This window comes from Canis lupus, chromosome 27, assembly GCF_048164855.1.
Source record: "Canis lupus baileyi chromosome 27, mCanLup2.hap1, whole genome shotgun sequence".
Taxonomy (NCBI): Eukaryota; Metazoa; Chordata; class Mammalia; order Carnivora; family Canidae; genus Canis; species Canis lupus.
In genome coordinates this window covers 36,687,019-36,715,009 of record NC_132864.1, presented here as the reverse complement: position 1 = coordinate 36,715,009, position 27,991 = coordinate 36,687,019, and the positions used below count along the sequence as shown (strand labels likewise).

At 49.9% G+C, this 27,991-nt stretch overlaps 1 protein-coding gene across 2 annotated transcripts; it reads right to left on the bottom strand.

The window, feature by feature from the left end:
* Positions 1-3: 3 nt before the first annotated feature.
* On the bottom strand, positions 4-27,924 carry GGT5 (gamma-glutamyltransferase 5). Of its 2 annotated transcripts, none has more exons than XM_072803439.1 (12): positions 27,727-27,924; positions 8,245-8,375; positions 7,495-7,590; positions 6,797-6,992; positions 6,032-6,189; positions 5,411-5,557; positions 4,483-4,619; positions 4,066-4,256; positions 3,559-3,665; positions 3,265-3,383; positions 3,040-3,150; positions 4-467 (listed from the first exon to the last, which is right to left on the bottom strand). In XM_072803439.1, the coding sequence occupies exons 2-12, from the start codon at positions 8,291-8,293 to the stop codon at positions 321-323; spliced, it is 1,458 nt and encodes a 485-aa protein (XP_072659540.1). In that variant the 5' UTR covers positions 8,294-8,375; positions 27,727-27,924; the 3' UTR covers positions 4-320. The 2 variants fall into 2 exon arrangements, with proteins under 2 accessions (XP_072659540.1, XP_072659539.1); XM_072803438.1 differs by lacking the exon at positions 27,727-27,924 and adding an exon at positions 25,672-27,720.
* Positions 27,925-27,991: the final 67 nt, after the last annotated feature.

Genomic DNA, 27,991 nt, shown 5'->3' with positions numbered 1-27,991 from the left:
GGCTGAGGTCCACCCTGCTCTTTAATCTTGGAGTAGAGGGTATACAGATGGGGAGTGTGGCCTGGGGGGAAGGTGGGCCACAGTCCTGGGTGAGAGGCTTAGTGAAGGCTTGGGGGGCCAGGGAAGGGCTGCAAGGGGCTCTGGGAGACGGCTCATCCCTCACAGTCATCCGACTTTCAGGCTGTCCACACCTCTTGCAGCCTCAGGCCAACCCTCTGCCGAAGGGTCCAGATCCTGCTCGAGTGCTTGGTCCTGTGGCCAAGGCCAGCCTGGGCACAGGCTGATGGGGGGCCAGACTGCAGCTCTCAGGAGCAGTCTGCTCAGTAGCCTGAGGCCTCCCCACCTTTTCTCGGGTCCGCTGCAGCATACACACAGGCCCCGTCCTGGGACACGGCCTGGACCACGTTCAGGAAGAAGAGCCTCTTGGTCTGGTTGTGGCCCCTGTCCTGGAGCCCCTTCTGCACCTCCTGGAAGGAAAAGAAGGCCAGTGCACAGGTGAGGACAGCTTAGCTCCACCTGTCTAGGGGGCAAGGCCACAGGCAGAGACCTGAGCCCCAATGGAGCCAGCAGGACTGGGCGTCAGTGGCAGTGACAGTGGGAGAGCACTGGAGGCAGGCCTGTCTATAGGGCATGGAGTCTGTGGTCTCCCACAGAAAGTTCCAGTGGAAGAGCCAGGCTCTTCCAGGGAGCACAACGGGGAGGACACCAGTCAGGCCAGAAGGAGCTCGAAATGCAAGATCATTTCTGGCCTGGATCCAAGGACACCAGGGCCTGAGCACAACATCTGAGGACTCTAGGGGCTTTGGCAGAGAAATGGCTGATGGGAACTTAGGCCTACAGACCTCTAATTTTGAGGACTTTGAAAGCAAAGCCTTCTAGAAGGTAGAACCTGGGGCTTTTGGAGTAAGTCTCAGCTCCTCCATACATAGGAACTGCCCAACTCAACATCTGGCTCCCTGCCTCAGGGTCTCAGTGCCCAGGGACCCTGGGACAGGGAGGAAGAAGGTCCTGGTACCTGGGCTGGGCTACATAAGACCTTCCATCTCAACACTGACCAGAGAAGACTAGAGACCCTGGCTGCCAAGAAAATGGTAAACTTCTTAGGGTTTGAGGCCCTAAAAGCTTAGGGCCCCATTGGTTGAGGAAGCAGCTGAAAGGAGGATCCAAAGCTTCAGATCCCATTTTTCTCTGCCTATGAGTTCAAGGACATTGACGCCCAGGTTAAAGGCACCAGTGCTCCTGGAGGGTGAGGCACTCAGTGCATGTGGCTCCAGTCTCAGAGAGCGAGTCTGTGGAATTTGAAGACATCAGGGACCTAGGTGTGGGTTTCTAAGAACCCACAGGGTTCTTAGAGTGTTAGGGTGCTCACATATTTGCCAGTCTATAAGCTTTACACGGATTCTGAAGTGTAGAGGCCTGTGCTACTCGGGCCTCACATTTTCACTTAACATTTTGGACCAGCCCCAGGCCAAGGATCTCAGCCCACAAGGGCCCTAGGTGCCAGTGATTTCTATGTACAAAGACCCTGATGCTCTGCAATCCATAGGACCAGGGCCTCGTACCTGATGTCACATAAGTAGGGTGAGATCTCCAGAGCACCCTTGGGTTATGTTCTCTGATGCACTAATTGTCCAGGGTCCTTAGATTTGAAGGCCAAGGTCCCCATGGCTGAGACCACAACAGGACCTGTGGTCATAGAAGACTCTGTGCCTTAGTATCTAGTGGCCAAATTCCAAGGCCCTGAGAAAGGAGGACCCTTCTGGCCTTAGTCCCTGGGCTTGCCTATGAAGGCCTTTGGACAGTTAAGGCCTCCACCCAGACGCTAGTCATAGAAGGCCCTGGATGTACGGCCAACACTAACACTCCAAGTCAGTTGAGGATCTTGGCCTTACAGTTGGTCGTTGGCTTCTCCGAGTCCTCAGAGAATTGTCCACAAAGTAAAAACCTCAGTCAAGGTTCAAGAAGGATCCAAGATGAGCCCTGAGGGAATACTCTCCATCCTTCTGCCATGGGGAGGATCCTATAGCAGGGACTCTGAGAGTCCTTCATCTCCAGCCCCCAAGACTATGGTTCACAGGGGCTACACACACACTCCTCTGGAGTAAAGGTTCCTCACACTGTGGTGCTCTAAGGGCCAGGGGAGGCAGCCTTGACAACAAGAGCGCCTCACCACAGGAAAGGCAACTTTAAGGACCTTAGACCCCAGCTGGCTGAATCGATGCCAGGCATGAGGCTCAGGGCCTCGGTACGCCGCCAGGCTTTTATTTTTACTTTTTTTAAAGATTTTATTTATTTATTCATAAAAGATACACGGAGAGAGGCAGAGACACAGGCAGAGGGAGAAGCAGGCTCCCTGCGGGGAGCCCAATGCGGGACTCGATCCCAGGACCCTGGGATCACGCCCTGAGCCAAAGGCAGACACTCAACCGCTGAGCCACCCAGGCGTCCCCCTGCCAGGCTTTTTAATTAGACCTCAGCAAAGGGTATCTGCCAGCCCAGAGAAGCTCTGAGGGAGGTGACTGTCTGTTGGGACAGGGGCATGGGGGCAGGGAGTCAGACAAGAGAGTTTAGCTCTGGGGACCTGCTTGTGTGTGTGTGGAAACCAGGAAACGTTCCTAAGAACCAGCACTGATGCAACACCCATGCGTAGAAGGAAATTGCTATGCAGACTGTCACAGAATACTCTTACAAATAAACTGACACATAAAGGTTACAAATTACACAAGGAAAAAGATCACCATGTGGGAGAGTCTGAGAGGCCACAGGAAGGAAAACTAGCTTCTAGAGAGAATAGGACAGAGCAGAGACCAAGGTGCAGAGGTCTTTGGCCTGGGAGAAGCATGGATAACACCCTGTTTCCTGCCTTGGAGGCCACAGGATTGGCCTGGTGCCTCCCCCGCTGAGCTTCTCAACTCCTGACAGCCCCAGAAGGGGAAGTGTGCCCAGCCTAAGATACTGGAGAGCTGAGACCCCATGGGGGGCTCTGAGCAGCATGCACCAAGGCATCTGTCCTAGTGGAGGCAGGGACAGTGGTCTTACCTGGCTGAAGTTGGGTTCATATTCCACTTGGCCATTGCTGTTGACATGTAGGATAGGGGCTGCAATGGCAGTCCTCAGGTCAAAGCCAAGCCACAACTTCTTTATAATAGCCTAGGGGAGAAAAGGAAAACACAGGAGGGGAGGGAGGGGACACCAGTGTCCCTACACGAACACCTCCCTGCCCCTGGAAGAGGGGATGTTCCAGCCAGGAGCTCCATGACTCACCTGTGCCACAGCAGAGATGATGAGCTCCCCACCGGCCCCACCTATCACCAGCTTTGACCCCTCGGCTGTGTTGATGAAGATGGAGGGGACCATGGATGATGGAGGCCGCTCACCTGGAACTAGAGGCCGGATGGGTGTCACCTGCAGCCTCACTTCCACCCAGTGCCCTCTAGACCACCCCTCCATCTGAGTCTCCATCCACTGCTGTGCAAACTGGGGCTGGCCCAAGGGCTGCTTTGTAGCGCCTGGCCTGTCCACTTTCCTTCTTCTCACCAGTGGAGTCCTCAGGCTCACCAGGTTGGGGGGTGACTTTCGAGCCCAGGGGGCGCCTCCAGCATAGGTCCAGAAGCTCGTTGTTGAGGAGGATGCCTGTGCGTGGTGAGTACAGCATTGCTCCAAAGCTGCAGACAGAGGGGAGTCTGGGCTCAGGCTGCAGGCTCCAGTCTCCTACCCCTCACAGGTGCCTGAGCACCACTTTCCAGGAGCCCCTCATTTTAGTGGCAGCCTGCTAGCGTGCTGGAGTCACTATTTTCTCCCTGGCATGCCCCCAAGGATCCACCTGTGCCTCCCATCAGGGTGTCCTTCTGGATAAAGCTCATCCCCAAGCAGATCCTGGCTCAGGGCCATCCATCGGAGGCCTTCTAGCCAGAGATGACAGAGTGGATGGTCCTTCTGACAGGCAGGAAGGCCAGGGAAAAAGCAAGGTACTGCCCCATGGAAACAAGCAAGGAGAGACCGGGTGTTTTGTAAAACAAGCTGAGGGAGCAAAGGAATGGGGCCTGGGGACAGGCAGGCACGTACGGTGTGTTGATGGTGCTGGTGGCTGCCACAGCACTGCCATCCTCCCCTAGCACAGACACATGCGACGTGCCCATCCTGTGGCCCGAGGGCCCATCCAGGCCGTAGTGGCTGAGCTGGTGGTCACCCCGAGTGTCGATCTGCTGGCGGATATGCTGGGCCAAAGCCTCTCCCAGCAGGTCCTGGGAAGCGTTCTAGAGTGGCCGGGCAGGTGACGCGGCACCCACAGAGAAGAGGGTCACCTTGGGAGGCCCTCTCCAGTCTGGCCTCAAGCTCGGCCACCCCCAGACCCTGCCCATCCTCCCACTCCTCTGAGATATGGTGCCAACACTGTCCCTCTAGTACTCGCCACTGGCCTTCCCTTCATGTTGAGCCCTGGGGCCCGGAAGGGGGCTGGCCACTGGCCACAGGCCACCTCACCTGGATCTCCAGGTGGCTGCGGGGGTCCCACAGCCGCCACCTCTGTCCCCCAGCAAACTTGAGCGTCTCCACAAGGTGATGGTACAAGTTCACACTCCCCTCGGGCCTGGCCACCGACTCCGAGGAGAAGTTGAACCCTGAGGAGGGGGTGGGCACAGGTGGGGGTCACCTGGTGTAGTGGGTAGAAATGTTGGCCCCCCTCAAAAAAGATTTGTCCATGTCCTAATCCCCAGAACCTGCGACCACGACCTTATATGGCAAAAGAGTGAATTTTACCTTATATGGCAAAATGTGTGATTAAGTTAAGGATCTTGAGAAGAGCAGATTATCCTGGATTATCCGGATGGGCTCTAAACGTAATCACACAATTAAATGTAGTCTTATAAAATGGACACACAGAGAAGAGGAGGAGGCCGTGTGAGCAGGAGGCAGAGACGGGGATGATGCAGCCAGCCTGGGGTGCTGGCCGCCACCAAGAGCTGGATGAGACAAAGAACACATTGTCCTCCAGAGTCCCCGGAGGAAGCATGGGTCAGCAGACACCTGGATTTTGAACTTCTGGCCTCCAGAACTAGGAGAAAATAGGTTTCTGTTGCTCTCAGCCACAAGCTTGTGTTGACTTGCTGCAGTGGTGACAGGGAACTGCCCGTCGGCCTCTCCCTGGCCCCCCCAGGCCAACCTGCAGGCCAGGCACCTGGCTGCGCACTGGCCGCGCTCACCCCCTGCGCAGCCCGCTGCAGGGAGGATGGCTTGGCCTGCGCCAGAGGCCAGCTCCACAACGCAGGGTCTTGACCCGGGTCCGCAGCCCCATCTTTGGAGTCGGGGGGGGGTGGGCAGGCGAGCCAGAAAAGGAAGGCTGCCCAGAGCCACAGCTGGGCTCTGGAGTTCCCGTGGGCCCGACTCTGGGTGGGGGGGCTGGGAGCCTGACCTCTGAGCACATTGAGGACGAAGCTGAGAATCGCGCCCCCTGCAGGCGGCGGCGGCGAGTACAGGGTGTAGCTCCCCAGGGGCATCGCCAGGGCCTCCACCACCTCGGGCCGGAACGACGCCAGGTCCTGCGGGGTCAGCCGGCTGCCTGAGGAGAGCCAGAGGAGACCCCGTGTAGGGATGGGAACACTGAGGCCGAGGGACCGCCCCCGACCCCAGGTGGCCTGGTGGGGCTCTCCACCCCTAGAGCCCTAGGGGTGATGGAGGGTCTGTGAGGGATGGGTGGCCAGAGGCAGGCAGTTGGTGGGAAGAGGATGGGACGTGAGCGGGGAAGCTGGCCTCTGAGGTCGTGAGGGTGGCCAGCTCCAGGCCCAGGAGCCCGCTCGGCCCACCGTGGCCGCCACTAACTCCCTCATTTACTGGGGCTCTGCTCTTCATGGGCCCTGACCCCTGACCGTGGGGTCCTTGAGGCCAGCAGGGGGCGGGCCTGGATGCCCCCCAAGTCCTGGGAGCAGTTGACATTCCCGCAGGGCTCCGGGAGGGCCTGCCCTCGCTGCTAGCACCCAGAGCCCACCTCTTTCTCGGGCAGGGCTGGGGGCTCCGGGACCTCAGCGCAGCTGACCTTGGTTGGCAATGTCCTCCAGCAGCGTCTGGCCCAGCGTCCCCGTGTAGAAGGCCTCTGCACCCTCTGTGGCCACGGTTTCCAGGGTGGCGGCCAGTGCGGGCCAGGGGAATGGGTCCTGAGCCCTCAGGGGTTCTGTGCCGTTGAAAAAGAGCTGCCTGGGGAGTTGGGGGCAGCCTCAGGGTGGGGCCAGGCCCCGGAAGGTAGCCACACTCCTGCAGGGGCTCTTGTAGGTTCCTGGGGACCCTACGGGGAGGCCGTCCTGGTCTGGGGTGCTGAGGGGCTGGTGTAGACATCAGGAGAGATGGTTCCTCTAGGATTGGGTGGGTCTGAAGACTCTTACCTCTCTCATCACCTGGGCCCAGGGAGAGCACACTCCTTACTCGGGCCTGGGACCCCTCCGGGAAGACACGGCCAGTGGGCTGGCAGGAGGTGAAGGGAGGGTGGCCCAAGCCCTCCTGCCAGCCCAGAGGGAGTGAGAAGGGCAGGGCCAGAGGGTGGCGGCAGAGGCCACATCCACATCCTGGAGCCCATCCTTTGGGTTTAAGCCCCTTCTGGCCTGAGCCGCTCTGATTAGGTTCTGTCCCCTAGCTCAAAGGTCTATGAACTGTGACAAAGTACTGGCCTTCCTGGCCTTCGGCCCCCGACACCCCCACAGGGTCAACCCTCCAGCTCAAGGAGGGGCTGAGGTGGAACTGGGTGGGAGCCACAGCTCGAAGCCAGGAGCCGGGCGGGAGCCCAGGGGCCCCCTGGGGAAGTGCTCACCTCAGGGACGTCTTGGATAAGGAAGACCTGAGGAAGTCATTCTGCAGGAACTGACTGAGGACGGAGGGCATGCGGTAGTCCCCTCGGAGCAGGGCGATGGTGGGCCGGAACAGCTGTGCCCAGGGCAGGCGGCCGTGGCGGCGGTGGGCCTCTGCGTAGCCCCGGAGCTCGCCGGGCACTCCGATCCACTGGGCCCCTGCAAGGCGCAGTGGCATCACGCCCCTGCCCCGGCCCGTGGCCTGCCCCAGGGCTTCTCCACCACCCCCACGCTTGCCCCACCAGCTCGGCCCCCCTGGCATGGTAGCCAGAATGAGCCCTCTGGAGGCCACATCTGACCATGTCCCTCCCTGCTCAACCTCCCCCATGGCTCCCCATTGCCTTCCCTCAGGGCCCAACACAAACTGGCCCCGGGATCCCCCACCCCACCCCGTACCCCATCTCCACTGACCTTCCAGCTCTTGGCCAGGCTGGTCCCTCTGCTTGGATCACCACTCCCTACTGAGAAAGCCCTGTTCCAAGGAAGACTCCCCCAACTCCAGCGGGTCAGGACCTCCTCCATGGGGGCTCCCCATTTGCTAGCTGCCGTCCCCTGGCACCAGGGTGTCTCAGCCTGTCCACAGAGCCTCCTCAGGGGAGTGCTCTGGTCAGCCGCAGTGGCCTGGTGGGGTGGGCGATGGTGGCTCCTCCAAGGGCCTCACCTGTGCCCAGTGGCTGGGCCTGCTCACACTGGTCCAGCAGATCTGGGCTGTAGTTGGTGGGCACTGTCTCCCTGGCATTGATGACTTCCACCTTCCCTGGAGTTGGGGCAGGGCATGTGAGTGCTCAGGGGCACTCCTGTGGCTGCCAGGCCTCCCGCCACCATAGCGCCCCTCATGTGGCCCTGGCCCTGCTCTAGGCCTCTCTCTGTACTTGAGCTGGCCTCTGCGCTGTAGGGGCCAACAGCAGGCCACCCAAAGATGGGCCACTTCGGCATGAAGATTATTTTTGAGTTAAAAGCAATTAAAACCCAGCAGAATCCGGAAGAGCTTTTTACCTCACCCCTACTACTGCCTGAGAGAACTTAGAGGACCTGCTCCAGGAAGAGAGCTATCGCCATAGATAACTAGAGCAGGATATGAACTAAGTAGGGCAGACAGACAAGAGCTTGGTCAAAGTCCTCTGTGTCCCATTGTTTCCCAGTGCTCCCCCCACCCCCCAGCCCCCCACTCTCTAGCCCCTCACGCATATTTGTTTAGCAAACATTTGCTCTTCTTTCTTTTCCTGTGAGTTGCATTCTTTCCCTTCGAAGTTCCAGACCCCTACTCCCTTCCCCTTAGCTCATTTTGCCTGCCTGTCTTTGGGATTTCCATGTCCCCAGATGTAAGGGACAAAATTTGATTTTGTCCTGTTAATTTATCTCGTGTCAGTTTAATCCCATCCTCCCCATGGGGTCCCCTATCTGGACTTACCCGTGGTTGCATTGTAGATGGTGAAGATGACCCCTCCGCCCAGGCCCATGCTCTGAGGGTGGACGACTCCGGTGCAGACCAGAGCCGCGATGGTGGCATCCACGGGTGAGCCATGCTTCTGGAGGATGGCTCTAGGAGACACAGCACAGAATGAGAGGCCTGGCTCCCCGGCCACAGCCTCCCAACATGGGTTTGCTCGCCTAGCATTTACTAGGGAATGGTGACAGGTGGGTGACCATCTGGGCTGACACCACACTGGGCTACCCCCTCAAGTCCAGCTGCTCACAGGTCCATGGCCCTCTACAGATTGCAAATTGTCACACCATTTACACCGCCGCTTGCCTTATATAAGGTACTTCTCAGTTTGCACCGTGCTTTTGAGGCTGTTATTCCCCAGGCCCTTCTAGACCCCCAGGTCCTCCCAGCAGTCCAGGAGCCCAGCCTAGGTAGCCCCCACACCCCATTTCATGGGGGACATGTGGGCCCTAGTCCTTTTAAGACTGGACTTTTTCAGGTGACCTTAAGATCTTGTCCTGCTACCACAGGCTTGGGCTAAGGGGCTCCCCAGCCCTACCTAGGGCCCCGTGGGCACCGAGGGGTGGGCCTTTTAATTTATTTTATTTATTTATTTATGATAGTCACACAGAGAGAGAGAGGCAGAGACACAGGCAGAGGGAGAAGCAGGCTCCATGCACCGGGAGCCCGACGTGGGATTCGGTCCCGGGTCTCCAGGATCGCGCCCTGGGCCAAAGACAGGCGCCAAACCGCTGCGCCACCCAGGGATCCCAGGGTGGGCCTTTTAGTTCCAAGGTGCTAGTCAGACTGGCCTGTGTTGAGGAAATGACCCTGTTCCTAGGGCACCGCCCTGCACAGTTCACTGGGTGCTCCCTCTTTCTGCACTCAGGAGTCCTCCCAAGCCCTCCAAGGAAGCAAGTATTTATACCAGTTACAGACGGGGAAACTAAGGCCCAAGGAGGGGGTGGGTCTGGTTCCCCTCCTCCACCCCATGGGACCTCTGACCTCAGCACCCTCCCTCAGCTTGGGCACCCTCAGCCTGAGCACTCCACCCTGGGCTCACACTCTCCTCCGAGCCACATGTCCTTGCTCTGGGCTCACCCATAGGCACACATGGCTACAACATGGACACACATAATGTTGGAACAGGAGAAGGGGCAGAGGACAGCAGTATGACACAATAAGATGGTCACAGCCAGGCGTAGAAAAACACAGATGCTTCATAAGATTAAAACACCCTAAGCAAAAACAAGACAAACTGGAAAATGATTTTTTTTTTTTAAATTCCCATCACAAAAACCTCATTTTGACTGGCCCATTTTCCCTGCATCTGGAAGTGCTTTCTGCATTCGGCTTCCAGAAGACAAGTTCCCACCACCGCCGCAGCCGCCACCACCACGCTCTGGTTTCCCGGCACCTCCCTGACCTCATGCTATTGGGGGCCTCGGGCTCAGTCTGCTGTTCCTTGTGCACCTATATCTTCTCTCAGATGACCTGACCTAGGCTCAGAGTTTAAATGCAACCTCCACAATGATAACCGCAAGTTTTATCTCCAGCTCATACTGTCCCCTAAACTCCAGACGTATCCCCAGCCATCCACAAGATACCTCCTCTGGATATCTAAGAGGCATTTCACTTTTGTTGTTGTTTTACTTTATTGGTTTGTTTCTTAAGTTTTTATTTGAGGCATTTTACTCTCTTTTTTTTTTTTTAAGATTTTATTTATTTATTTATTCATGAGAGACACAGAGAGGCAGAGACATAGGCAGAGGGAGAAGCAGGCTCCCTACAAGGAGCCCAGTGTGGGACTCGATCCCAGGATCTCCAGATAATGCCCTGAGATGAAGACAGATGCTCAACCACTGAGCCACCCAGGCATCCCAAGGCATTTTACTCTTAACATGACCTAACCTGCACTTCCTTCACACCTCTGCCCCCCAAAACGGCTCCCTTCCTACCTTCACTATGTTGTGCCCAGATCCAAGCCACCAGCATCTCTCACCTGTGTTATTGCAACGGTCTCCTACTCGGTGCCCTGCATCTGCCTTCCCCCTTCTGTTTTAACAAAATTATGTCAAAATGTAAATCAGACATCCCTGTAATAGGAAATGAAATAATTCAGATCAAATTTCCCAGACCGAAACGAACTAGGGGTGGTAGAAGGGGAGGAGGGCGGGGGGTGGGAGTGAATGGGTGACGGGCACTGGGGGTTATTCTGTATGTTAGTAAATTGAACACCAATAAAAAATTTAAAAAAAAATTACTAACCTCAAAAAAAAAAAAAAATTTCCCAGACCACTAAAAAAGCCAGAAAAGATAAAATATCTGCTTAAAGGCATCACAGGCAGAGAAAAAAATGCAGGCCTCAAGACAGAGGAGCCTGACATTTGGAGCTGCTCTACCCGTTCAAGATGTTTGCCAGTCCTGGAAGAAGTGGTCAAGAAGCCATGCAGTACTTTTGACATCCCCATGTGACTTGCTGGTAAACCACACTTGGAGATGGGTCCTCACTCTCAGAGTGAAACGCGAAACAGACCAGCCCTGACAAGCCCAGTGGCCCAGCTTCAAATCATCACTGTCAATCAAATTGAATTAAGGCGATTCCTGAATGTTGGCATCCTGAGCCTCAGATTTTTTCTAACAATTATTTTTAACCATTTCAATACATTCTTCAAATGCTAACTTTAAAATAACCAAGCAACAAGGCAGTAATACAGCATAAACAAAGCCCAAGAGAAAGCACAAACAATGAAGAAAGAGACCCATCGATCTCCAGATTATGAAACTGTCAGGCCGCAGACTCTAAATAACTACATTTAAGGATATAAAAGACAAGATTAAGGATTTCCCCAGAGAAATGGCAACTATAAAACATGGAATTAGGAGCTCAGTGCTAACAGTAAATTAACAACAGATTGGACACCAGTTTTTTGGGTTTTTTTTTAGACTTTTATTAATTTGTTGAGTGAGAGAGAGAACAAGAGAGCACAAGTGGGGGGGGTGGGGACAGAGGGAGAGGGAGAAGCAAGCTGCCTGGTCAGAGATGATGCATGATGCATATGCGAAGTGACTCAATCCCAGGACGCTGGGATCATGACCTGAGCCCAAGGCAAATGCTTATTGGACTGAGCCAGTCCAGCACCTTGGACACAAAAAAAATTTTTTTAAAGATTAATTCAGGGAACCCTGGGTGGCGCAGCGGTTTAGCTCCTGCATTTGGCCCAGGGCACGATCCTGGAGACCCGGGATCGAATCCCACGTCGGGCTCCCGGTGCATGGAGCCAGCTTCTCCCTCTGCCTATGTCTCTGCCTCTCTCTCTCTCTCTGTGTGATTATCATAAATAAATTAAATTAAAAAAAAAAAAGATTGGATTTTAAAAAATAAATAAATAAAGATTAATTCAATATAAAATATCAAAATTTGGGCAATTCCGGTGGCTCAGCGGTTTAGTGTCACCTTCAGCCCAGGGTGGGATCCAGGAGACACGGGATCAAGTCCCATGTCAGGTTCCCTGTATGGAGCCTGCTTCTCCCTCTGCCTGTGCCTCTCTCTCTCTCTCTCTCTCTGTCTCTCATGAATGGATAAATAAAATCTTTTAAAAATATATCAAAATTTAAGTATGGGGGAAAGTATAGAACATACAAAAAATATAGTAAGAGATAGGTATAAAATGACAATAAAACTATATATATGGTTTTATATAGTATATATATGACATAGTATATATATGACAATAAAACTATATATATACATATCATGTGACCACTATGTATAATTACATATGTATAATTAATTCTGTATTAATACATATATGTATAATACAATATGTATAATTACATTAATTTTAGACCAAGTAGATTTTATTAGAGATAATAGGGACACATTAATATTATAAAAGGCTCAATTCAACAAGAAAAAATAGAAAGAAAAAAAAGAAAAAAATAGAATAGAAAATTTTATCCAGAATAGAAAAATCTGGATACAGGTACACTTAACAGTTTAAAAACACACAAAGTAAAACTTGGCATAACGAAAAGAAGGAAGAGACAAATATACACAGGAAAGATTTTAACATACCTCACTCAGAATCTTACAGAATAAGTAAGAAAAAAATCAGTGAGGCTATAGAAGATTCGAATGACACCACTATCATAAGATGACTGAACTGATGTTACAGAATGCAGTACTCAACAGTCATGCATAGAATATTTATATAAACAGATCATTTTATGGACTTTTAAGCAAGTCTCAACAAGTTTCAAAGAACTGAAATCATATAAATGACTTAGAAAATCCCCATGTATTTGGAAATCAAGAAAAACACTGATAATTAGCCCATGGGACAAAGAAGACATTACAATGGAGATTAGGAAGTGTTCTGAAACGAGTATGATGAAAATACCACCCATCTGAGTGTGTGGGGTTATCAGCAATGGTGTAAGAGAAATGGGAAGGGAGGAAATGGGTCTGCAGAATTCCCACATCACCACAGTGTCTCATAGGGAAGTCGGGGGGGCCAATCAGTCTGAGAACTTTCACTCAGATGAGTATTACAGATTTGGTTTGGCAAGCTCCAGCTTATGCGTGAGTGAAAGGTAGCCAAGGGAAGGCATGGTGCCAAAGAGTTATGGGTTTTGAGGACTCTCAAAATGAATAAATGAACACTCTCCTCCAAGGCAGAGGGTCTGCCTGAGGAGAAGCTGCTGTAGTAGAAGCAAACTAAACAAGACTGGCACCACAGAGGGAAAAGAAAGAGAAAACAATTATCAGAAAGTAGGAGACGGGGCGCCTGGGTGGCTCTGTCAGTTGCATACCCAACTCTTGGTTTCAGCTCAGGTCATGATCTCAGAGTCATGGGATTGTGTCCTGTACTGAGCTCTGCACTCAGCAGGGGAATCTGCTTAGGTTTCTCTCTCTCCTCCCCCTCTGCCCCTCCTCCTACTCAGGTGCACATGCACACACACTCTCTCTCTCTTTCAAGTAAATAAAAATAAAATCTTTTTTTTAAATAAAAATAAAATCTAAAAAAAAGAAAGTAGGAGACCATATATATTTTTTCATTTTGTGAAAACAGCAAAAGGAATTCAAGAGCCATGAAGTGATAAAAACTATTTTGACCCACCTTCCAGCATAAAAGTAAAGAAAAATTCATCTTGCTTGAATGTGAACAATAAAACATGTTGAAGTCACACCCCAAACAGACTTGTTATAAGGGAAAAAGATAATAAGGAGCAGAATAACAACCCCCAGGCAACCAGAAAGATAAGCCTATAAAGCAAATGTTAGCGCAGCCCGGGTGGCTCAGTAGTTTAACATCACCTTCAGTCCAGGGCCTGATCCTGGAGACTCGGGATTGAGTCCCACCTCAGGCTCCCCGCATGGAGCCTGCTTCTCCCTCTGCCCATGTTTCTGCCTCTCTCTCTCTCTCTCTCTCTCTCTGTGTCTGTCATGAATAAATAAGTAAAATCTTTAAAAAAAATAAAGCAAATGTTAACGTCAACTTAATATTTCAAAATGTGTCAAAATAAAATTTTTTTTAAATTTTTATTTATTTATGATAGTCACAGAGAGAGAGAGAGGCACAGAGACACAGGCAGAGGGATAAGCAGGCTCCATGCACCGGGAGCCCAATGTGGGATTCGATCCCGGGTCTCCAGGATCGCGCCCTGGGCCAAAGGCAGGCGCCAAACCGCTGCGCCACCCAGGGATCCCAAAATGTGTCAAAATAAATTAAAAGAATTATAGAAGCAATGAAGGGGCAGTATACATCAAAATTAGAAAAACTGTTAATGAAGAGATTGGAAAAGATGACTTTAGAAAACAAAACTATAGAAAAAAATTCAAAACTAGAGAACTCAGGAAAGAATAAAACAAAAGAAAAAACTCTCAGAAATGAAGGCTAAACAAAGATAAATAGAGCAAATCCTTACAGAGGTTCCCTAAAAAAAAAAGAGAGAGAGAGAGAAGATGAAAAGAGGGAATTTTTTTAATCAAAAAGAAATGAAAAGGAGATTTTAAAATACAAAAGATAGGCAAGAAGATCAAACATACACTTAGTAGGAGTCCCGGAGTGGAAAACCAAATCTATGGGACAGAATAAAATAAACACTATAATTCAAGATAACTCTCCTGATTTAAAAAGAAAAAAAACATAAAACTTATTCTGTATTGAAAAAAGTCATTCCACTGCATGGGAAAAATCAATTTGGAATAGTCAATATTGAGGTATATTCTAATAAACTATTGAACTTTAATAACAATAATTATTTGGGCATCTAGATATAAAGATTAGCTTTTTTAGAAAATAATATTGTCATCAGACTTTTCAACACCAATGAAGTGTTATAATCAACACATTCAAGGACAGAAAATGTGAACCAATGATTTTATTTACTTATTTTTTTTTTGAACCAATGATTTTATATCCAGATAAACTGACAGTCACCTACAAAGGCCACGGACTTTTATAAACACTCAAGAACTCAGTGAATATTTACTCTGTGAAAACTTCCTGAGGAATCTAATATAAACAAACTTCAGGGCAGCCTGGGTGGCTCAGTGGTTTGGCGCTGCTTTCTGTCTGGGGCGTGATCCTGGAGACCCGGGATCAAGTCCCACATGGGGCTCCCTGCATGGAGGCTGCTTCTCCCTCTACCTGTGTCTCTGCCTCTCTCTGTCTCTCTCTTTGTATCTCTCATGAAAAAATAAATAAAATCTTTAAGGAAAAAAAGAAAAGAACAGAAATTTAAAAAATAAAACTTCAGACAACTAAAATAACATGAGTGAGAGTAGGAATTAAATACATATTTACCTATAGATTTAAGACTAAAAGTGATGGTTATAATGGAAACAATACATCAATGTAATGTCTATTGTTCTGAAAATGTAGGTACAGTACAAACACAAAAATGGAGTAGAGATATTGTTTTGAGGACATGACTGTTGTCTTTTACTTATGGGCCAAATGACAGGCTAAAAAGAGAAAATACTCTGGTTTACAGCCCCCCCCCCCCCAGTACTGATAAAAGTAAACGTACCTGTGTTACGGCACACAAAACTGGATGTTTGGATGTGTTAAGTGAACCAGTGAAAATTTTTCTTTTAAAGATTGTGTGGACAGAAAACTCATTTGGTAGAAGAAAATTAAATGAAAAAAATAGTAGAAACACCGAAAGCTATTATGGGTGGTGAGACCTGTTGTGTGGATTAAAAAAAGGAGGATGGGAGTGAGAATGGAGAGGCTATATAAGAAATAGAATAAGGTTATTGATTTGACCAATAGGTATTAACTGAGAGTAAAAAGATATCCCATATCCCTTCAGATCCTATCTTGGGAAAGAGAACAGAGGAAAGAAGAGGTTTCTAGGTAGTTTCAGTATCACTTATAGTAGAGAAGTCCTCAATCTACTGGGATAGACGGAGGAGAGAGATTTTTATTCTGAGGAATTGGTTCATATTATTGCAGAGACTGGCAAGTTCAAAATCTGTAGGGCAGGCCAGGAGGATGGAAATTCAGACAGGATTTTTATGTTACAGATTCAAGGCTGAATTCCTTCTTCTCTGGGAAATCTGGTTTTGCATTTCAGGTCTTTAACTGATTGGATGTGGCCCACCCATGTTTTAAGATAATCTGTTTTACTTAAAGTCAACTGAATGAAATGTTAATTACATCTACAAAAGACCCTCAGAGCAACATCTAGACTAGTATTTGACCAAAAGACTGGGCACTATAGCCTAGTTTAACCATCAGAGGAGTAAAGAATTTCCCTCAAAAGAAGAACTAAAGTACCATATTTATATATCTAATATTGTAATTACATATAATATATGATACAATAAAGATATCAACAGAAGTATAACTATTAGAACAAAAACACAAACCTTTCTTTTTTTAATTTTTATTTATTTATGATAGTCACACAGAGAGAGACAGAGAGAGAGAGAGAGGCAGAGACATAGGCAGAGGGAGAAGCAGGCTCCATGCTCCGGGAGCCCGACATGGGATTCGATCCCGGGTCTCCAGGATCACGCCCTGGGCCAAAGGCAGGCGCCAAACCGCTGTACCACCCAGGGATCCCACAAACCTTTCTTGATATCAAAAGCTATGCCAAAAAGAGAAAATAAGTGATATATTTCTTGTTTTTGCAAATAGAAATTTTAAAAATCATAGCAAAAAAAAGAAAGAAAAAATGAGAAGAGACATATAAATTAAAAAACACAAGAAAAATAAAAGACAAATGAAAATAATTCCCTCTAAAAGACTGACTAGAAACAAGATGGGGGCCCTGGGTGGCTCAGTCATTTGGGCGTCTGCCTTGGGCTCGAGTCATGATCCCAGGGTCCTGGCATTGAGCCCTGTGTTGGGCTCCCTGCTCAGTGGAGAGCCTGCTTCTCCCTCTCCCTCTGCTGCTCCCCCTGCTTATGGGCGTACTCAATCTCTCTCTCTCTCTCTCTCTCTCTCTCTCTCTCAATAATAAATAAATAAATAAATAAATAAATAAATAAATAAATAAATAAAATCTTTAAAAAAACGAACAGGATGAAGATGATGTGAATGAGATCTTTAAGGATATATATAGTCTTTTACACAGTTTTGACTTATATTCAAAAATAAAATTAAAAAGGAAACCCTAGAATTGAACACAAACTGGAAAAAAATTAAGCTAATGGTATATTGAACTGATAAATACACAGGAAAAATATTTTAATTTTACCATACATCTTTTGTGGGATATATCCAAAGGACAACAAAACAAAAACAACAACAACAATAACAAAACAACCTGCAAAGACATCTCAAATTTTACTTAGTAGATTTGTTGTTTATAGTAGTTCTGTTGAAGTAATTTTGAAACTATTTTGTGATTATTTGGGGAGAGAGCAAGTAAGTAAATATATTAACGTTGATGAGAACTTCTCTTACCATGGCAGAAGAGACACACAGGACCAGATAGAGGAAGATGGGAAGGAGCCTATGACTGTGGATCTCAACTGGAGGTCTCAGTACAGACTCATGATATTTGTACATTGCTCCTGGTTCTACGCAGGGACACAATGTAGAAGGAATGGCTTCCCTGTATCAATGAACACCCCTAGCACTCAGATCTTGATTTCTGAAATACCATACGCTCCTGATTCCTGATTTCAGATCTGGCTGAGGGAATATACAAGTATACTTGTGTATATATACAATATACAAGTATACTTCTTGGGCTAGAAGTCAAGAAAATTTTCCAAGACTAATGGATTCATGTGAAAGAACATAGTTGCTGGCCTTGAGGAGCTCCCATTGGTAAAATCTGTGACAATTTGGGCATCGAAAAGCATAACAGGGCAGCCCAGGTGGCTCAGCGGCTTAGTGCTGCTTCAGCCCAGGGTCTGATCCTGGAGACCAGGCTTCGAGTCCCATGTCAGACTCCCTGCATGATCCCAGGGTCCTGGCATTGAGCCCTGTGCTGGGCTCCCTGCTCAGTGGAGCACAACACACTGCATGGAGACTGCCTCTCCCTCTGCCTCTCTGTCTCTCTCTGTCTCTGTCTCTGTCTCTCTGTCTCTCTCTCTGTGTGTGTGTGTCTCTCATGAATGGATGAATAAAATCTTTTAAAAAAAATGTAATAGTGATGGCTTATAATATATTGAATCAAAACAGTCCTTGAGTTGATAGTGATACTCGAGAACATCTAGGTTGGGGAGAAGGGGATATTTTTTACCGAAGAATGCAAGCTCGTGAATGTTGAAGAGATGACAGGTTTAGAAATCGTCTTTTTGCAAACACAAATTTATTTATTCAGACAAGGACCAAAATAGATGCTAAAACATGGATCAGGTGTTTGAAAAAAGGATATTCACCTTGACTCAAAGTATCAAACCGTATGTTACTAATTTAATAAGGAAAATGGTATTCCTTACAATGCAGACATATGGAAGATATCACCTTTTATGAAGTAAGCCAACTTAATTAGTCTCACCAATGATGGGAGAGCCTTCGTGTTTAACCAGAGTCTAATAAAGAAGAAGGAATCAGACAAATCAAGATTGTGAAGCAAGGCTGTGATTCAACTGGATGGACTGGCTCTAAAAATGTTAATGTCGCAGGGGCACCTGGGTGGCTCAGTTGGTTAGGCAGCCCACTCTTGATTTCAGCTCAGGTCATGATCTCTGGGTCCTGGGATTGAGCCCCGCCTCCGGCTCTATACTTGGTGGGGAGTTTCCTTGAGATTCTCTTTCTCCTTTCCCTCTGCCCCCTCCCCCTACTCACAAGCTCTTTAAATAAATAAATAAACAAATAAATAAATCTTTTAAAAAATTAATGTCATAGAAGATCAATTTTGTTTTTTTTTTTTTTAAGAAGCAAGAGATAGGGACGCCTGGGTGGCTCAGCAGTTGGGCATCTGCCTTTGGCTCAGGTCGTGATCCTGGGGTTCCAGGATCGAGTCCCACATCAGGCTCCCTGCATGGAGCCTGCTTCTCCCTCTGCCTATGTCTCTGCCTCTCTCTCTCTCTCTCTGTTTCTCTCATGAATGAATAAATACAATCTTTTTAAAAATTAAAAAAAAAGAAGCAAGAGATAGTTCTATATTAAAGAAGACTAAAAAAACATGACGATCACTGATTGGATACTGGATCTAAAGAGATAAATAGAGGATATAGATAGATGATAGAGAGATAGATAATAGATGACAGAATTATTGGATCAGTGGGGAAAATTTGAATTGGATAAGGTATCAAATACTATTATTATATCAAGGTCAAATTTCTTGAGTGTGATAATGGTATCAATGTTATATAGGAGAATGATCTTATTCTTAGTATATAAGTATATATTCTTAAGTATATATCTTCTTAGTAGATATATACTTAAGTATTTAGGGATAAGGTGCCATGATTAATCAAACTTTTTTTTAAAGATTTTATTTATTTACTCATAAGAGACAGAGGCAGAGACATAGGCAGAGGGAGAAGCAGGCTCCCTGCAGGGAGCCTGTCGTGGGACTTGATTCCAGGACCCTGGGATCACAACTTGAGCCAAAGGCAGATGCTCAACCATTGCCACCCAGGTGCCCCGATTAATGCAGCTTTTAAAAAATACAGATAGATAATATATAAAGAGAGAGAAAGAAAATGAGGTGATATAGTAACACTTGGTGAACGGAAGTGAAGGATAAATGGGGATTCTTTCCATTTTTTCTGTGGGTGTAAAACTTTTTCAGAGGCACCTGGTGGCTCCGTCGGTTAAGCATCTGCCTTCAGCTCAGGTCGTGATCCGAGGGCTCTGGGATCCAGCCCTACAATGGGCTTTTTGCTCAGCAGGGAGCCTGCTTCTTCTTCTCCCTCTGCCTACCACTCCACCTACTTTTGCATGCTCTCTCTCTGTCAAATAAGTAAGATCTTAAAAAAATAAAAAATAAAACTTTTTTAAAATAAAAATAGGAGCACCTGGCTGGCACAATCAGGCATCCAACTGTTAATTTTGGCTCAGGTCATAATCTAGGGTTGTGGGATAGAGCCCCACATCGGACTCTGTGCTCAGTGCAGATCCTGCTTGAGATTCCCTCTCCCTCTCCTTCTGCACCACCAGCTCATGCTCTCTCTCTCTCTCTCTAAAATAAATAAATAATTTTTTTAAAAAAATACAAGCATTTAGGGGGAAGTAGCCAAAACAACAACAAAAAACTTGTGAAATGCAGCTCAGCCAAACTTTGAGGGAAAATTATAGCTTTAAATTATTTATTGGGCAGCCTGGGTGGCTCAGCAGTTTAGCGCCGCCTTCAGCCCAGGGCATGATCCTGGGGACCCAGGATCGAGTCCCACGTCGGGCTCCTTGCATGGAGCCTGCTTCTCCCTCTGCCTGTGTCTCTGCCTCTCTCTCTCTCTGTGTCTCTCATGAATAAATAAATAAAATCTTAAAAAAAAAAAAAGACTTCTCAAGAACAAAGAGAGAAAACACTAATTACTAATACCAGAAATGAAAGAGGACTCATTACAGACCTTATAGACATTAAAAAAGTATTAAGAAAATTGTATGAACCAATAGTCTGCCTATAAAGGTGACAGTATGAATCCCTTGGAAAGAATGAACTAAAATGGGCACAAGGAGAAATAAGGGACACCTGGGTGGCTCAGTGGTTGAGTGTCTGCCTTTGGCTCGGTTGGTGATCCCGGGATCCTGGAAACAAGTCCCACATCAGGCTCCTGGCAAGAAGCCTACTTCTTCCTCTACCTATGTCTCTGCCTCTCTCTGTGTGTCTGTCATGAATAAGTTTTAAAAAGAAGAACAAGAACAAGAAATAATAAAAACTTGGTAGTCTTTCTTATTAAAGAAGTAGAATCCATTTCTAGGGCACCTAACTGTCTCATCTCAGGGTTGTAAGTCTGAGACTCAAGTTGGGTGTAGAGATTACTTACAAATAAAATATTTTTAAAAAGAGAGAAATAGAATCCACTATATAAAACCTTCACACACACACACACATACACACAAATAACTCTGGCTCAGAAGCCTTAACCAGTAAATTCTTCCAAGCATTTGAAGAGAAAATAACACTAACCTTAAACACAAAAAAACAACATAAAACCTTGTCTCCCAGAATGTAGAAAAAGAGAGAACACTTCCCAGTTCTTTTTATGAGGCCACTAAACCTTGATACCAAAACCTGGGGACACCTGGGTGGCTCAGCCATGGAGCATCTACCTTCAGCTTGGGTCATGATCCTGGGGTCCTAGGATCAAGTCCTGCATCAGGCTCCCTGTATGAAGTCTGCTTCTCCCTCTGCCTGTGTCTCTGCCTCTCTCTGTGGTCTCTCATGAATAAATAAATAAAATATTTTTTTAAAACCTGACAAAGATATTATAAGAAAAGAAAAAGTACAGACCAGAATCGCTCATGAACATAAAGACAAAATTCCTAAACAAAATGTTAGCACATCAGGGGTACCTTGGCTGGCTCAGTCAGTAGAGCATGCGACTCTTATTAATCTCAGGGTCATGAGTTCAAACCCCATAGTGGGTGTGCAGCCTTCTTAAAAAAAAAAAAGTTAGCAAACCAAATAAAAAACGATATTAAAATTAGAACAAGTGTGGTTCTTTCAGAGATACAAGGGTGGTTTAATTTATTTTAAAAGATAGAAAAATCAGGCAGCCTGGGTGGCTCAGCAGTTTAGCGCCGTGTTTAGCCCAAGGCCTGATCCTGGAGTCCCGGGATCAAGTCCCACGTCGGGCTCCCTGCATGGAGCCTGCTTCTCCCTCTGCCTGTGTCTCTGCCTCTCTCTCTCATGAATAAATAAATAAAATCTTTAAAAGAATAAATAAAAGATAGAAAAAAATCATTTGATTTTCTTGATAATGCAGAAAATGTATTTGATGTAAAACCTGATAGGAAAATGGGCAAAGATTTAAAAAAACATTTTTTTTATTGGAATTCAATTTGCCAACGTATAGCATAACACCCAGTGGGGCAAAAGATTTTAACAGAGATTTCATAAAAGAGGATATTCAGATGGCCAGTAATCACAGCCCCTCAGCACTAGGCATGGATTTGTTGATTGTCTGTCTCAGCCACCACAAAGGCAAAGACTTTGACCATCTGGTTACCACTGTGCCCCCAGGACAATGGCTGGCAGACAGTAGGTGCTGCATTCCTATTTGATGAAGCCTCCTGCAGGTAGAAAAGCATGCACGCACCTCACCCATCTGTATACACATGCTCACAGGCATGTGGCCCAGGTGAGGGCCACCTGGGCTAGAGTTCTTACTCCCCAGCTGCATGATACGGGGCACACGATTCAACCTTCCTAAGCCTGGGTCTTTTTTTTTTTTTTAAGTAAACTCTACACCCAATGTGGGATTTGAACTCATGACCCCAAGATCAAGAGCCACTTGCTCTACTGACTGAAACAGCAAGGCACCCTGAGCCTTGGTGTTTTTAGCTGTGAGTGGAAACAGTTCTGACCAGCAGAGAGCTACAGTGTAGAACAATCAGGCATCTCTAACACGTCTGTCCCCAAGCAGCTGAGAGGCTGCTGTCACCATCGCTGCTGTCACCCACCCAGGTTTGCACACTCCCGCAAGTGGATGCACGGTGCCAGGCACGCAGGCTGTTTCCACTAGCATGGCCCCAGAGGGGAGGAAATGCAGTAATTTCCTGGTGATCTGGCCAGGAGTCCAGAGAGCCACTAGGGTCACAGGAACGGGGACAGGAGGAAGGCTCACACCCTAAACCCTATGAGCCTTCCCCACAGTAGGGTCCCCTGCTCTGACCCTAGCCCTAACTCCAGGTCCTGAGATGCCAACCACATCCAGTACAAGGCACTATAACAGTCAGTGGTCAGACTGCTGCCATCAAGGGAGCACCTCCTATGGGCCAGGCAAGCTTCATGCTCCCCCTCCATGAAGGAAGTGCTGGCAGGAGTCCCATTTCACAGGTGGGGAAACTGAGGCTGGAAGGTTACAACAATGTGCCGGAGCCCCTGCTCTCCTCTGAGCTGAGAGTGTGACCCACAGACCTCTGGATGGGGCTGGAGCAGCTGATAAGACCCAGCTCTCAGGGGCCCATCCCCATGCTCACCTCTGCAGCCCAGTGCCAGCCCAGACTCCAATGCCCTAGAAGGTGAACACTCTGGATACTACAACCTTCTTCTTTTTTTTTCCAAATTTTTAATTTTTTAAAAAAATTATATATTTGAGAGAAAGAAAGAGAGAGAGAGAGAGACCACAAGCAGGGGGAGCAGCAGAGGGAAAGGAAGAGGCAGGCCCAGGAACTTGAGATCATGACCTGAGCTGAAAGCAGAAGGCAGACATTTGATGGACTGAGCCACCCAGGCATTGCCCCCACTATCCTCTTTTCCAGCTTCTCCCTTCATGAGTAAAGCTCTGACCTTTACAGGTCTGCTAGGGGCTGGGGAGGCTTTGGGACCCAGGACAGGCGATGGAGGGCTCTGGGAAGACCCCGCTGCTCTAGGAGCTCAGGACAGTTTCCATCCCTACAGAGGCAGCAAGAGAATGACAGTCCCAGCTGGGCTTGCTCACTCTGTGACACCAGGCAGCTCCCTTCTGTTCAGGCCTAGTTTCCTTAGAACTCAAGTGCAGCAATGAATCCCATTGGATTCTGGGAAAAACAATGAATCTTCCCACTGAGGATCTTGTGGGAGGACAGGTATTTCTTTTTTCTTTTTTTTTTAATTTTTATTTATTTATGATAGTCACACAGAGAGAGAGAGAGAGAGGCAGAGACATAGGCAGAGGGAGAAGCAGGCTCCATGCACCGGGAGCCCGACGTGGGATTCGATCCCGGGTCTCCAGGATCGCGCCCTGGGCCAAAGGCAGGCGCTAAACCACTGCGCCACCCAGGGATCCCGAGGACAGGTATTCCTGAGTGGCCACAGCAGACACATGTCACAAACCTAAAAGCTACCATTACCCTGAAGCTCACGCAGTCTCCCTAGAAGACAAGCACTTACTCGGAGCCTTGGAACGCCCAGTTTGCACATAAGCCTTACATGCTGGGACATAACGCTGAAAAAAGACAGACTAGAGGGGCAGAGGGGATAGGACCTCACTGTCACTGTGTGTCTATTTATCCACTACTCATGGTGCTGGGTCCTCACTCATGCCAACCTTAAGAACCCGCCCCCAGGGGCTCTGGCTGTAGAAGGCCCAGCCCAAAGGGGCAAACCTGGTGCTGGTAGAATAGGAGATTGGGTCTGGGAGGCCCCGATGGTGAAAGGAGATGGTGGGAGGGGAGCTGGGGACAGCACTGAGGAGGGACAGCAGGCTTCAGACAGGCAGTGCCCTTCAGACCCCTGCAGTGGCATGGCCAGGAGTCCTCAAGGGGGTGGATTTTAGCCAGGAGGCCCCCCAGCCCAGCCAGGGTCTCTGGATCCGTGATCCACAGCTTTGGGGGGACAGCTCCAGGCTCCCTCCCACTCCTGGCTTCTTAAAACAAGAAAAGGAAGTGGAGAGTGCTGTTCTTTGACAAACACACAAAATGCAGGGGGCGGGAGGGCTGGGGGGAGAAACCACATCCGGCTCTTCGTACCAAGGAGAGTTGCAGGGAGCATCACGGACTCAGAACAGAGACCCCAACCCCAACTGTCACGTGCACAGCAGACTGTGCCACAGAGAGCCCCCCAAAGTCTCGGGGAGATACAGTGACCCCAAAACCCCCACAGAGAAATGAGGCAGCGGCTCTCACTGCTGGCATCTGTGTCCCTGGCAGTGGTCTCTGGGGCCTGAAGCCCCTGGCACTGTTTGCATCTTTACAACTATAGGTTGGGGGGTGGGGAGTGGGGGCACTCAGCACCCCTGTATGCTCTCCAGAGCACGCGGGGAGGGGAGGCTCCCCTGGGGAGACCAGGTAGCCTGTCCTCCACTTGTCGCTGTCCTCCTAGAAGGAGCCCCAAGGGAGGGGAAAGAGGACCAGGTCAGGAGAGACAGATGGACGACAGACAGAGAAAGGAAGGAAGGAGTGAAAAGGTGAATGAATGAAACAGAAGGATAAAGCATGTAGGGACGGTGAAGCCAGAACAAAGGTGGCACAGAACGCCACCTGCCCAGAGGTGCCCTGAGCCAGGACTTGGCCACACTCTCCCTTGCTCTGGGACTGTCCCCTCGGTTTACAAAGCACTTCTGATCCTGACAATGATCTATGAGGCGGTTATTCTGGGAAGCAGACCCAGCCAGCAGGGAGGGGGATGGTGGCTCAGGCTCCTTGCTGGCCTGGGCTGGGGGCCAAGGGCCAGGAGGGGCGTCCTGCTATGTTCTGCCCCGGTGGGCAGCGGAAGCCTCCCACTGGCTGGGCTTCCTGGAAAGGAGTTGGAAAACATCAGCGGGACCCCTTTCTACCACCCACCCTGCCCCTGCCCCGAATGAATGTCAGTCACTGGTCGGGCCCCAGGCAACCTCAGAAGGGGAGGCAGTGGGGGACATGGTGCTAAGCAAGGGCAGGTTTCCCTGGTCCTGGGCCAGGGTGAGAGACTGGCTCTGGGCAGCACTGAGTGCACCCTGGCAGGCCAGGACTCGTCCATGCTTCTGGGGAAAAAAAACCCAGCCTTGGAGAACGGTCGTGGCTTCTCCGAAGGGCCAGCACCTATCATCAGGGCCAGCCTGGCCCAGACCAGTCACACCGTGGCCATGCCCTCTCCGGGCCTCCAGAGCCCTGGAGCTAGGGATAGACTCATGCACCACCTCTGCAATATCCCCTGACCCCCTTGTGCCCCATACACACAGCTGCCTCCTGCTCTGTGCCAGGGTCCTGGGCCTGCTTCCTTGCTGGAATCCAAACCCACATGGCCCCCACTACGAGTGTGCACGCACACACACACATGCACCTTCTCCACACTATCATCACAGGTCACAAAGTCTCCGGCAGGGCTGGCCACCCAGAGCCACCCAGCAACCACCCACCTCTTACTCACCGCCCAATGTCCGAGCAGACCTTGGAGTCAGCGGCAACCGCGGCATGGGCAAAGGCCTGGGGCCCACAGCGGGCATGGCGGCGAGAGAGGACCACAGCGGACACAATGATGGCCAGGGCCAGCCCCAACCCCAGCAGGACCATGCTGACCGTGGCCTTGTGGCCTTGGGCCATGACTCTGAGGCCCCAGGTGGAGACAGAGGGCAGATGGACACACAGATGGGTGGATGAATCCACAAGAAGATGGGCAGATGGATGCACAGGTGATTGGACAGATGAACAAAGAGGTGGGGGCCAGAGATAGACAAACGGATTGATAGTCTAGACAGCTGGATATAGGATAGTAAGGGAAGGATGGTCAGAGAGACAGTTGGACAGAGACAGGATTACAGACAGGTGGACAGACAGGTTTACAAAGAGAGGCACCCTGGAGGACAGGTGGGTGTATGGACGGACAGCTGGCAGCAGCGGGGCTGCTGCCCTACTCAAGCGCTCGCTAGAGAGGCAGAGCTGGCCACACGCCTGAACTTCCAGTTTCTAGCCCCTGTTCTTGGCCCTGGCAGGAGGCCAGGGAGCAGGGCGTTTATGGGGAGTTTTCTTTCCAGAGAGGAGCAAGCCACTGCTGTTAACTCCCTCATTCCCACAGCCTGCCCCCTACAAGCCTTGAGGGTAGCCCAGGGCTCTCCCAACCCATGTGCTTGAGGACTTGGCATCTCCTGTCCCCAAGGGAGCCAGGGTGCAGGGGTACAGGCTGCTCTCCAGTCCCCAGCAAAGCCGGGACAGCAGGGCTCAGGCTCAGAGGGGCAAGGAGCCACAGTGGTGCCCCGACTCCCACCTCCTTGGTGTGGTTCCACTCAGCAACAGCTTGCTTTGGCATCCCGAGAGCTGGAGGATACTGAGGATTTCTGGGGCAAAAGGGTGAGGCTGGAGGGGGGCAGAGTCAGAGGGTAGAGTGGACCCAAGGCAATGGCACTCAGGGCCTGGGTTCAAGTCCCCGTTTGGCCGTAGCCTACTAGGAAACAAGGGTGACCAGGAGGGGGCTCAGCTCTCCAATCTGCATCAGACACCCAGGACTACAAGACAGCTGTGTGAGGAAAGCAAACGGGGCCTGCCTCCAGCCCTTGGCACCCAGTGCCCACCAGACCATCCACCCCTGGGTCTTGCTGTCCCAGAAACACCACCATGGGCCTCCTGAGAATGAGGCTGCCCTCCCATCTGCATCTCTGCGCTTCCCTGGCTGGGTGTCTGCTCCTCTGTGCTCCTCTGTGCTGGCTGTGCCTCCCCTCCTGGGGACACTAGCTTAGACCTTCCCCTGCCCAGACCTCAGGGTATTCAACAGGGAGGCAGCTGGAGGAGGGGGACCCTTCTCGACCAGGTTTAGCAGGAGTCAGGCTGGACTCCCACCTCCACAGCACCCACAGCCCCCCTATGCTCTCTGGCTTCCTTTCCAGCTGAGCGCTGCCAGCCCCAGGCCTCTCTACGCCTCCTGGTACAGTAAAGAAACTGCCCACGCAGCCACACAGCCCGCCAGGCCCCATCCTGAGCCCCTGGTCAGCCTGGGCAGGCTCTCCACTAGGCCTGTCCCCGTAGCTGCCACGTGGGGTGGGAAGCCTATGGGCGCCTTCTTCTGTTCCCACTGTCCCCCCTGCCACAGTGACATTGCTCAACCCAGAAACAAAGTGCATTCCTGGGCCAGGGCCAGCCCATCCGCTGGGAAGGCAGGGACAGAGACAGTGGGTCTGAGTGGGGGCTGAGGGGACACCCCCCCCTCCCCAGCCATTCTGGTCAGGCTGAGGCCAGGGTGCAGGGAACAGAGGAGCGAAGTCCCAGGAAAGGCAAGAGCATCATGCCAGGCCTACCTGGCTAGGTGTGGCTGGACAGGCTTAGCAAGGAAAGGCCCTGAATATCCTTGCCCAGGAGGTGAGGGGCAGGAGATGATGGGAAGGAAAGAGAGGAAACCAAGTCCCCCAGCACCCAACGAAGCCCTCAGCTGAGCCCCAGGGGGCCTGGGGAACTGGGTGCACTCTGCCCACAAGCAGGAACCCACAAGCTTTACCTCCACCCGGAGCAAGACTAACCCCTCAGGCCTGTCTTCTCTCCTGCAAACATGGCCTTTCCTCTAGGGCCAAAATGAAGGCTGAGGAGATTGACACACCCCACCAGCCCAGCCTCCATCCTGTCCCCGGGGGACCCAGAGGTACCGCCCTCCAGGGCACAGGGCCCAGACACTGCAGACACAGAACCCTGCTTCCTTGTGGGCCCTTTAGAATCGCCAAGTTTTCCTGTCTCATGAAGGAGAGCCCAGACTCCTCCCCTGGCTC